This window comes from Eptatretus burgeri, chromosome 16 (assembly GCF_056783735.1).
Source record: "Eptatretus burgeri isolate ZD-2024b chromosome 16, Ebu_testis_v1, whole genome shotgun sequence".
Classification (NCBI taxonomy): domain Eukaryota; kingdom Metazoa; phylum Chordata; class Myxini; order Myxiniformes; family Myxinidae; genus Eptatretus; species Eptatretus burgeri.
In genome coordinates, this window is record NC_140976.1 from 3660351 (window position 1) to 3673358 (window position 13008).

At 49.8% G+C, this 13008-nt stretch overlaps 1 protein-coding gene across 8 annotated transcripts in view; it reads right to left on the bottom strand.

Moving 5' to 3' along the window:
- LOC147010336 (transient receptor potential cation channel subfamily M member 4-like) overlaps positions 1-13008 on the bottom strand; it is a 582375-nt gene that overhangs the window by 552129 nt on the left and 17238 nt on the right. For all 8 annotated transcript variants that reach the window (XR_015052249.1, XR_015052248.1, XM_085858968.1 and 5 more), the window contains exon 5: positions 12632-12798. Coding sequence is in view for 6 of the 8 variants with exons in the window: in XM_085858968.1 (XP_085715094.1) it covers positions 12632-12798 (167 nt within the window). In the remaining 2 variants the exon portion in view is untranslated. The remainder of the gene's footprint in view (positions 1-12631; positions 12799-13008) is intronic.

Below are 13008 nucleotides of genomic sequence, written 5' to 3' on the forward strand. Positions count from 1 at the left end.
GCGATCTACCAAGGTGGGTCCAGTGGCCGACAACGAGCGAAGGGATGCATGGTGCGAAGGGGTACATCTCTTATCTACCCTAACATTCATTGAACCTGAAACTACCCCGGGGCTTTCCAAAAACGTCTCGCACTTTTAAACCATCGGTTCTAAAAACCATGATTCCCGTCGCCTGTGTTGGTGTCCATTAAAAATTTGGGCCTTGCCCTCAAATTTTCATTTGTGCCCTCGCACAATTTCCTTGCTGGGCAGCGTGGCTCAACTGGCAAGAACTCCCCCTCTGCCGAACTCTAACCATGGCACCCCCTGACTGCCTCTGAGCCTCGCTGCTCCCTACAACGCAGGGGGTTGCCCTCTCTGGCATTGCCCCCCTCTCCGATACCCACGTGGCGTGTTGATTCCCCCGGTCCCTTTCCGAGGGTCGCCCGTGCCCATTACACTGCCCCCGAGGAATTCTGGCGCTATGGGTCCCGTTTCCGACGGGTCGCCCATGCCCACTACACTATCCCGGCCCCTCTTGGACCCTTGGCCTACTCTGGCCAACTAGTCCGATGCCCGGGGTGCCCACTCAACAAAACACCTTTCCACAGCCACGCTCCCAGCCGGTCCATGAACTCCTGCACCCCTCCAAACGGGTTTCGTGCCTTCTCTTGACACCAACAAAACGACCTCCTGTTAGTAAATTTGAATAACCCACCAGCTAACATTAATCTGACCCCGGGGTCACTTGGGTGGGAATCACTCCTCCCCCCAATCAGTCATCCGCACCATTCATACCACATTCGCTCCACTCACACACTTGGGCCCGCTGTCCCACACTCATTCCTCACACACATTCCATTTCACAACTCACACCAACACTCTATACTGCCATCCTTCCTAACTAAATCCCCTGACTAACTCGTGCTCCCTCGTCATCCCTTAAAACTCATGCACGTTCCATTTACTCTACGTCGCTAAGCTACGTCTCCACTACGCATTTCCAGTCTGTCCATGTCTCCAAAAATCCAACAATTCCTATTTCCTAAATCTGAACTAAAATCCCTCCAACTAATCCATTCCACGGGCTCCATGAGGAACAACCCATGTCTTCCACCCCTGCCTGGGAATCCTGTTCAAGCGAGGCTTGCTTCTTTTTTTCCCCCTTTTAGTTGTACACCACCAGCGCGGCAATTCACAGCCTGCACACCAGCGTGCAATTCACAGCCGCGCTCTTTTTCCGTGACGTCATGGCAGTTGTTCGCGTGCCTCGTCCCCTTGGACGGTAACATCGGCAGGGATTCCCTTCTGCCGGATTTCAACCATGCAGCCACGACATCACTGCGCATCCCAAAGCAAGCCCCGCGGTTAGAGGGGTTCCCCACGCGAGCACATGTGCTCTGCTCGTCCGTGGAATCTCCGATGACGTCACTCGCACCCCGAACCTACACGATTTCTCGCGCAAGACGGTGTACGCATAACGAAACGGGGGAGCCGCTTTGCACGCTCTGCGAACAGAACGTGCGACGCAGGCCACATGGAGCTTGACAAACACACTCGCCCGCAGAACCCGTCCGAATCAAATTCCGAATCCAGCCGACCTTTTGTCCGTCCGCGGGATCGAATACATGCACCGCGTGCGTTTCCGGACCGGATTTCACTCGCGCAGCCGCGCACGTGGCGGCCTTGTGCGTAGCACAGCACGGACCCCGCGCTCGCTGCTGTGCAAACCCGGCACGGTTACCAAAATAGCTACGGCCGCTACACGGCTTTTGTCCCTCATCTGTTGCAGTCGTCGTCACCATTCAACGCGCACACTCCTGCGTGCCACGACGCTCACACACCTCACCATTACACTCGGACATGCGGTTGCGGTCTCCCGCATGCTAACCGCCATCTCCCTGTCATACCACCACCTCACACACGCGGTCTCTCTCACACATCGCCTTTCACTCACACACACCATACTACTCACACACGCGGTTCCTGTCACATGCGGTGCTTCATCCACACACGGTGCTTCATCCAGACAAGGTGCTTCATACACACAATGTGCTTCATCCACACACGGCGTTTCATCCACACACGGTGTTTCATCCACACACAGTGTTTCATCCACACACGGTGTTTCATCCACACACGCTGTTTCATCCACACACGGTGTTTCATACACACACGCTGTTTCATCCACACACGGTGTTTCATCCACACACGGTGCTTCATCCACACATGGTGTTTCATCCATACACGGTGCTTCATTCACAAACGGTGTTTCATCCACACACGGTGCTTCATCCACACACGGTGTTTCATCCACACACGGTGCTTCATCCATACACGGTGCTTCATTCACACACGGTGTTTCATCCACACACGGTGCTTCATCTACACAAGGTGCTTCATACACACACGGTGCTTCATCCACACATGGTGCTTCATCCACACACGGTGCTTCATCCACACACGGTGCTTCATCTCCACAAGGTGCTTCATACACATAAGGTGCTTCATCCACACATGGTGCTTCATCCACACACGGTGTTTCATCCACACACGGTGCTTCATCTACACAAGGTGCTTCATACACACAAGGTGCTTCATCCACACATGGTGTTTCATCCACACACGGTGCTTCATCTACACAAGGTGCTTCATACACACAAGGTGCTTCATCCACACACAGTGTTTCATCCACACACGGTGCTTCATCTACACAAGGTGCTTCATCCACACATGGTACTTCATCCACACAAGGTGCTTCATCCACACAAGGTGCTTCATCCACACAAGGTGCTTCATCCACACAAGGTGCTTCATCCACACACGGTGTTTCATCCACACACGGTGCTTCATCCACACCATGCGTGCTGGAAAGCACGCATTTCGGCACACTCGCAAACACACATTTCGACACCACACACACCGGAACAACCACGCTGGGAATTAGCACCACCACAAGGGGTCGCGGGGTTTCCATAACCTCCAAGCTCCGTGTGCACCCGTTCGCAACTCTCGCCCGCTCCACCTCGCAAAGCTCGACCGGACCCACCTGGTCGTGATCTGCTTCAAAGGGGAACATTCCCTCCCCTCGTTCCTGAAGGAGGCTATCCAGCTGCTTGCACCGGGTCACGACACCTTCCCCGAGCTCCCCCTCATGGTCCCTCGCTACCTCTGTGTGCGTGTTCGTTTTTAGTTTCTTCCACCCCGTCCAATTCATCCTCTCTCTCCCGTGTCTCTGTTTCCGTGACTATTTGCGTTTCCATCACCTTGTTCGTTTCCTTCGTCTCCACTATTATTTCTGCCGTCGTCACCTCGTGTCTCGTCTTGCACGTTTCGGTCTCCCCTTTTAATTTTTCCCTCTCCGTCACCGTCACTCTCTCTGCCGTTACGAGTCTCATCCAACATGTCTCCCGTATTATTTTATCCATCACCGCGGGGCCGACACAGTCCACACTCCCCCTCAGCTCGCTCGCTCCAGCACGTGGAATCGCCATTTTGAGCTCCACTGCCCGCGTTTCGCCACGTGCAGGCGCCATTATGCCTCTTATGCCCAGACTTACTGCCTTTTGCCTGCCTGGAGACTCAACCCCATGCGCTGCATTTCACCCCGCATTTCTTTCATTTCGTTTTTCGCCTCGAGTGCGTTTCCATCCATTTTTGCCAGCAATATTGAAAAGAGCTGGCCCATGTCAGGTGGCCTGGTGGCAGTCGCTTCGCCATTATCGGGCGCGGATCCGCCGGGGACCGAGGAGGGATTTGGACGGAGGAGGGGAGGGGGGTGTCATACACCACGGCCCCCGCCGCTGCGCCCATTGCGGACTCTGCATTTATTTGCGGGGAATAGTCAACCTGCATTATGGGAGTGTCCTGCATGGTCATTTCGTCCTGAGCCAGAGATTCTTACGTAATCGCCGAGAACCGTCGGTCCAAATGTCCCCCTTTTATGGCAAACCAACGTCTTTCTCACTCCCAACACACGGAATGCTCAGTCAATGAAAGAATCGACGGGACAAGCTGGAAACATTTAACAATTGGGGTATTTATTAATAATAATGGGGAACTTGGGAAGCACGTAAGAGCAGAACTATACCGACTTTACGAAATGCAATACAATCATTTACAGCACACAAAGCACTTAATTTCCTACTTATGAGACAGGCCCACGGACACACGTACGCGCGCGCGCGCGCGCGCGCGCGCACACACACACACACACACACACACACCGAAGAAATGGTGGCAGAGGCCTTCAATAACGAGCTCCAGCTCGGAAGACAGGTGAGCTGAAACCCAGAACCCATCTCGAACTTCTCCACCTCGTGTGGTCCTCAAGTTGTTCAGACCCGGGCTCCAGCGAGAGCGAGCTGGATCCAATCACGGTGAGCCGCGATCCTTCCCGAGCTCCCGCGAATCCTCCCGCGCTTCTCAACACGTGCTGGTGAGACGAGACGCTGATCCTTCCCGTCGATGCGCCGCTTCCCTGAGGAACCATCTCCAAGAAGAGGTCGATGAGTTGCACCAAGCCAGGAACCAAACGGAGAACAAAGAGCTCCACGAACCAAGAAGAAGAAGAAGAAGCCTCCACTCGAGCTCTCCAAGAAGTCGACCGAGTCAAGCAGAAGCCAAAGGCCCACAGAACAACTCCTCTGCAGAAGCAAAAAGCTTCCGAAGGCCTCAACCCTAACCCAAGCCAAGCAGGACCCGACGGCCTGCTGAACGACTCCCCTCAACTCCGAACACAGGACTCCGCACACGAACCAAGAAAGGATCTCCTCTTATCCTTCTCCACCCCCTTCCCCCACACCCGGCGTGACTCATGCCCTCGTGATCCACCCCCCGCTCAACCACGGGTAGGAGGGAGTTGTTGGCATCATGAATCACGGGACGGCAGGGTTCTTCTTCCTCTTTGCAGAAGAGGGGGAGGGACATCTCCATTGTTTCGTTCCCTAACTATTAAATCGATCCGCAGCTCATCTAATCGATTTCTGAACATTTAAACAATGGAAGTTGAGCTATCTTAGGAACAAGCACTTATCGAAATAGCTGACGAAAGGAACCTGTATGTTGTGTGCAATCGAATTCCAAATTCGTAACAATATATATATATATCTATATATATATATATATATATATATATAGATATATATATATATATATATATATATATATGTACAAATGTATATATATATATATATATATATATATATATATATATATATATATATATATGTACATATATATATATATATATATATATATATATATATATATATATATATATTGTTAAGGTTTGGGGGTGGGGGGGTTCTGACGATGGCGTCAATCACTGTCCGTAACCAGTTTGGGTTTTCTCACCCTACTCTCGACAGCCAAATGTTACAGATTCGGCGCCACCCGAACCACCGCCATCTCCGGGGTTATAACGCCGGCTGGTTCAGCACAGGCCTCGGGTCACGCGTCGCGAATCGCGATACCAATGTACCCCTGGACCTTACCAGTTGGGGAAATAGACTCCGGTTACAGACTGGTTTTGTCAGATACCGAGCGAATTCTTCCAGTTTGTAACCATTTTGGTTTTTATATCCAAATCGAGTGGATCCTTCCTCGGCACGGCACAAATTAATTCAAAGCGGCAACTTCATACGAATCAGCCACATTTATTATGGACATCGAGGAACACGACACAAGCAAAGCATTCACGACAATGTTATAATTAATCGAAAACCCGTTCTTAACTAGGGAGCTACGGATTACGGGTTTCGAAGGGGACCCTAACGAGATAAGCCTTAAACAACTTGCAGACGAGACATGGACAGCATGCAGACAAGACACAGAGTACTTGGTGATGTTTCGTGAATGAGAGGAAAGTGTCAAAGGCACGAATGCGGCTCGTGACAAGCCGATGTTTACGGATTCGAGCGCCCAAGCTCAAACACGCCGCGTGGCAAAATGGCGCTCGTCCATGTGCCGCAGCCCTCATGCACGCAGCCTCGGGGCGTTCAGACCCCGCGAGGTCGACTGCACCAGACCGTCAGGTCGATGGTGGGTTTCATCTGGTTTCTCATAAGGTCCAGCTTACAAGTCCAGGCCTGGCCTGTTCACCAGACCAGGCCAAATCGAGGTGTTGGGCTCTGCAGGCTGGGTCCATGGGATTCCAGGACGTCGTCGAGCTGTGAGGTGAGTAGGGAGAGTCAGAGGCTCCGTCACTGGACTCCGGATGAACCTGTCGATGTGCTCCTCACGAAAGCCGATCGCGCCCCACCTCCGCACTCAGTTTCACCACTGCCGATCGCAGACTCGTCGCGCTCAGGTTCAGTTCCTCTCCCGGCAGATTCACACTGCCTTTTCCTTTGCTCGCTCGCCTCGAAGCCCACAGCAGTTTTACTTCTTCAGTTTCACTTCTCCTTTTCGGCCCTCGCTCGCCTCAAAGCCGACTAATGACTCACACACAGCCAGCCCTATTTAGCCGATCGCGACTCACCGGCACTCAGTTTCACCACCGCCTTCCCCGGTGCTCCTGCAGTCTTTTCCTTCACTCGCTCGCCTCAAAACTGACTGGCTCCTTCCTTCAGTTTCACTTCCTTCTCTAGGCCACTCCCCCTCTCAGTGCTGGGCGGGGACTATTGTCCGGAGAGAGGAGGGAAAAAGAAGAACCTCTCGGTCCCCCACCAATATACCAACGATGAACAGCTTCTGACACCTCCTGACACACATGTCGCGTCCATTTACCAAACAACCTGGCTAAACATGCATTTAATGGGGGATCTGGGCTAATCCTATATTTAATAACACACGAAGGGCCATTTCCGCAACAATATATGTGTATATATATATATATATATATATATATATATATATATATATATATATATATGTTAGAGTGGTCCATGATCAATATGAAAAATATAAAGTTGTCTGAATGTTCCCTCCACATGGCTTGTTTTTGTTCACTATGATATACTTATTTTCCTGTGAATTGTTGTGGTCCTACGATAACGTTTCGCAGTCGCTCAAAGATGAGGCTTTTTGGCTGATGAGTGAAATTTGCATCATTTTGAGATGGATTGTTGGTACTCCTGTTTGCCCCCCCCCCTGCCAAACCAGCGGCGTGGTGGTGCTTCTGTTACAGCGATAGAAGGGGGTGGCAGCACGAGTGGGAACGGTGAGGGTGGTTGGTTTTAGACTCGCGTGTCTTGAGCAGCCGCACTCTTCAATAATATATTGTGCTGATCATGTCATATTTTTGGTCCATCGTTTCTTTGGCTTAGGTTAAGTGATGGTGTTGAAGCTCGGACTCCGTTCTTCTTCCGAAAGCTGGCTACTGGGAGCATCGATATCACAGCTTTCTGCCGGAAGATTGCCACGTAGACTAGATGTTCTACCCCTATTACAATTCCACCATGTTACCGAGAACAAGACTCTTGCTGAGAGCTATAGAATCACGTGCTGTGAAGTGATTGAGGTGTGGAATAGAGCTAGATTGCTCACGCAATGTCCGTATGCATGCGTACGTAAGCTGAAAAAGCTCCAGGAGAGATATCTGAAACTAAAGAAAAATCGCAAAAGGGACAACGACACTGGTGAAATGAACAATGATCTATTTCTCTCAGACCTGGAGGAGTTATTCGACGTAGCGACAGCCAATGCATTGTCGGAAATAGTGATCAGTGCCGACCGTGACTTCCTGGAGCATCAGCGAGAGAGTGCGTTCTCTCGTAGCATGGCTGGAGCTGATTTAGTCACCCACTCTAAAGAGGAAAATAAACGAAAAAGAGACGAAAATGAAGACTTAGCTCGGCAACGTTACGCTAAAAGGGAAAGCCGCAAGCTGAAGGTAACTGAAAGCGAACCGCTATCGTCTACGTCAGGTGAATCTGAATCTGAAAGTCTGGAGGATGAATATATAGCTCCCTCAACGTCATCAGAGACCCCTGGCTGCAGTAAAACAGAAGCTCATTCGGCTACTTCATCCAATCCCAAACCAAAGAACATTTTCCGATCTCCAGATGTTGTAGCAGCGCTGGATCGCGTGAACTTGCCAGATCGCGGGGCTGTGTTCGTGGCCGGAGCTGTCGCCAAGACCCTCGGTCATGATATTGGCGACATCACCCTATCATGGAGCTCTGTACGACGTTATCGTATGGAGGGATGTAGAGAAGCAGCTGCCGCCGAGGAAGACGACTTCTCCCTGAAAGGACCTCTTTTACTCCACTGGGATGGTAACATGCATGCACGAACATGCATGGCCTGAGCCTCAAGAAACCCGTTCCATCAGCGGGGCCGTGCACGTTACCAACAAGACTGCCTCTCCAATATTGATCGAACATGTCTGCCAGGCAAGGGTGATCGTTTTTACCAGAGACGCATGCGGAGATTGCATTCCTACAAGTGTAACTATCATGTCAGCTGCTGCTCCTCCATTTTCATCCAGCGATTCCGTCGATTCTGATAACTACCTATCAACTGAAATGCACGATCAGTTCCACCAAATCAACAAGGCTCATGACAACGTGTTTAATCCCCAAATTTCCAAATATAACGGAGCTCGCGGCAAGATTGAGGCCTTTGTAAACATGGGTCCAACGTTACCCCCACAGAGGAAGTGGAGACTCCCTCAATATAACAAGAGTAATTTAGACAAACTGCAAGAGAAGTTTGATGAACTGGAAGCTGCAGGCATTGTGGCTAAGCCCGAACACGTCAACGTTCGTGTAGAGTATTTAAACCCTTCCTTCCTTATCAAGAAGCCAAGTGGAGGGAGTAGACTCATCACATCCTTTGGTGAGGTAGCACAATACAATAAACCCCAACCCTCCCTGATGCCCAATGTTGACATCATGCTGCGACAGAGTGCAAGATGGCAGTGTATCATCACCACTGATCTTGTAAAGGCCTTCTACCAAATCCCACTATCTCATGACTCCATGAAGTACTGTGGTGTTGCGACTCCTTATAAAGGAATCCGTGTCTACACGAGGTCGGCGATGGGAATGCTCAGCTCTGAGACTTGCTGAGAAGAGCTCATGTCTCAGGTCTTGGTGGAGCTTATATGCAGGAAGGCTGTGTTACCAAGATGGCTGATGATCTCTACAGAGGTGGCGATACACCTGAAAATGCACTTAACAACAGGTGCCAAGTCTTGGTCGCATTGTGAAAGAAAAACTTATGTCTTTCAGCGGTAAAGGCTATTATTTGCCCAAGGTCAACCACAGTGCTGGGATGGACATGGCATAACGTAACATTGAGCGCAAGCCCCCACAAGGTTGCTAGCCTCTCCGCAGTGGAGCCCCCCTCAACTGTTCGGGCTTTGCGGTCATTTGTGGGAGCATACAAAGTTCTCAGCCGAGTCTGACATGGCTATGCTGACCTGCTTGACCCTCTGGACATGGCTACCGTGGTCAAAGCTTCATGTGAGAAGATAGTGTGGTCTGATGAGTTACGTCATGCCTTCAAATCTGCTCAGAATATGCGTTGAAGAATTGCAAGACTGTTGTTATAGCCAGACCTGACGATGTGCTGTGGATTGTCACTGATGGATCTGTCAAGAACAAAGGAATTGCAGCTTCATTGTATGCGCACAGAGATGGCATCTTGCGTCTAGCGGGGTTCATCAATGCGAAACTCCGAAAGCACCAGGTCACATGGCTGCCTTGTGAGGTAGAAGCCCTGTGTATTGGAGCAGCCATCTGACATTTCGCACCTTTCATCGTCCAGTCTCACCACAGTGCCCAAGTGTTAAGAGATAGTCGCCCCTGTGTTCAAGGGTGCAACAAGCTTATGTGCGGCGAATTCTCATCCAGTTCCAGAGTAACTTCATTCCTGTCCAATGCCAGCCGTTACTGTGTGCAGGTTAGGCATATTGATGGTATCGCCAACTTGCCGTCTGATTTTGGGAGTCGCAACCCTCGAGAGTGTCTCAACGCAAACTGTCAAGTATGCAAGTTTATTGAAGAAATGGAGGCTTGCATCGTGCGCCGTGTCTCTGAAGGTGAAGTACTGGAGGGCACAGCCAGAATGCCATTTACGAGCCGCGTTGTTTGGCATGCTAAACAATTGGAGTGCCCTGACCTCAGACGCACCCATTCTCACCGAACCCAAGGTTCTTGCCCAGCTTGAAAATTGACAAAGGTGGGGGACATCAAGAGGTACCTCAGAGTCGTGACTGTGGCTAACGATGGCCTCCCAGTCGTCAGAGATAATCAACCGTTCAAGCCCCCTCGTGAACGGATCGTGATCCCCCGCTCAGTGGTTGATGGACTATTGACCGCTTTACACATCAGGTTCAACCAACCATCGAAACAACAAATTAAGCGTGCCTTCAACAGGTATTTTTTTTGCCTTAAACATTGACAGGACGACTGATTCCATCTCCTCGTCATGTCACCAATGCCAGTCGATAAGGTGATTGCTTGTGCATCCACATCGTCAGTCATCGACGGAGCCACCGACTGTTGTCGGGGCATCATACGCCGCAGATGTAATGTGCAGGTATCGTCAGCATATCTCCATCCTCCGAGAGACAGAGAAACATCGACGAAGCTTATTGATAGCGAAAGACAAGACCAGTTATGCAATGCCATCCTTACAATGTGTGCAGAGCTACGCCTCCTGGGAGATATCCCCTTTACCATACGGGTCGACCCCGCACCCAGATTTGTCGCCTTGGTTAACAATCCTACAATGAAAAGACACGGCATCCACTTTCAGGTCGTTCAAACCAAAAACTGTAACAAAAATCTGGTGGCCGAATGAGCTAATGAAGAGCTTGGCTTAGAATGCTCATGTGTGTCCCAAGAGGGTGGCCCTTTATCTGAAGTTACCTTAGCATTGGCAACAGGCAACATGAATCAGCGTATACGCAGAGACGGCTTCTCCGCTAGAGAGGTCTGGACACAACGAGACCAACTCACTGGTGAGCAGTTACCGATGTCAGACAGCTAATTTTCAATCAGAATATTAGCAGGAAGGAAAAACATTCCCCAAGCACTCTGGCGAAATCTCGCGGCCATTCCACCACAACTGCAACTCCCCGTTTCTGCATTGGTGACCTCGTTTTCCTCAAGGATGACAGAGCAAAGCTCATGACAAGTATATGGTGACACAGATTTCTCGTGACGATGGATGGTGCCAACTCAGAAAGTTCACACCTTCGCAGCAAAACCTACGACGTTCGAGTATGTGACTGCTATCTTGTTGCGCCTACAATAGTGGGTCAGAACCAGTATGGCCCTGTTAGAGGCCAAGAATCAACTTCAGGTTCCGAGTCCGATTCTGAGCTGACCTCGCCCCACCATCTTTCACCGGTCACACCTGGCTCCATTGTGCCCAGCCAAGGGACCATTTCATAACAAGAACTCTCATGAGATACAACGGGTCATGCCCTATCGGAATCGATTATGCTACCCACACCACCAGAGGCTATTATCAGGCCACCAGACACACACGCTGGCATTTCGTCTGCTGAACCGGTCAGTTCGAAGAAGTCTTACTCTCCACCTTCAACGAGGAGGTCTTTTCGCTCACGCCGCCCTCCTGCGTGGCTGTGCAGTGATTAGTGGCTCATGGAGACGAACGGAAGACCAAGAAAACTTTCGTGCTAACAATTTTGTGTCACTCCAACAACCACATTGCATATATGTAGTCTCTATCTCAACATACAGTTCCTTGCAAAACCATTATACTATGTTCGTGATTTTTTCATTCGTAGTTGAGACTTACAAGTTTCATTTGTAGTCCATGTTCATGTTCTTTCAGAAACCAGAAGGAAGACCCAAGAGGCAATTACGCCATTAATGTTGTTGTTGTTGTTGTTGTTGTTGTTGTTGTTGTTGTTGTGGTTTTACCATGTACGGCTCCACGCACGTGCGCGAGTCATTATCCCGGCCGGTATGGCAGCGTGTCAAGGCTTGAATAAAAACCTTCGTTAGAGAACCTGATCTACCGACCTTATTGGCGTTAGTGTTTTGTTTGCACCGTAATAGTTTATACGGTGTCAGTAGGAGTTCGCAACTTCCTAACGGTGTGCAAGTGCTGTGTTGGGAGAAGAATGAAGTTCAAGACACCCGTATTGAGATCTTTGCTCATGATTATGCTGAGGCATCTCCAGAGAGGAACTGCACAGGATGGGTCTCAGAGGATGTAGTGAAGCCCAGTAATGGAAATGGATGAGAGAATGAGGTGATGTTGGGCAGTCAAACATGATTGAAGTCCCCATGATGTTCTTGATGAAATGGGAAGGTCAGGCCGATTATCATGGCCTCCATTGATGCTTTCGCACATTTTTGACAATACTTTAGGGACTCGGACGTGGGTGCTTACAACTCGTAGATGCGTCTTCAATGGCCAGACATGTTGTGGCAGTAACACAGTGCTGCAAGGAGGGCAGGTGAGCCCAAGTGGTGGATCCAGAGAACAGTCATCCAGCTGACCAGCTGACAAGTAAAGTGATCTACATTACAAGTTGGGATACGATATCTTGCATTCAACAACAACTATTAACAAAACGTAACTTTCACGTCAACAACCATTGTACAAACATTAAATACAATACCAACGTGCTTGTGATGGGCTGTTTAACAGTTTGTATCGAGTGTGGTATTTATCGCAATACACTGTGGCATTGAGTGCAACTTATTGCATGTGATACACGTACCTTTAATATCTGCTTCCTCTCCGAGTCACATATTTCACCCCAAGAGGCAAACCCAAGGGTGACCACTTTTGAATGTTGAGATCTTCTGCAAATCTCGTAATCTCGTACCGCCTCTCCCACCACCTTGGCCACTCCACAGTTGATTCCATCAGTTATGATCCATACTCCTGAAAAAACAAAACAGGTTTTTTTCCAGTCACATAACATACCACCGACTCCTTCATAATTCCTCATACCCATCTAAAGAGACATTCTCTGACACACTGGCTCAACTGGCAAAGGGTGATCTTCATGGGTCATGTAATCCCATGAGATTTGATCCACAAAAGGGCAAAAATATGGGATGAAAGCCGAATACTTAGATTCTGCTCTCACGT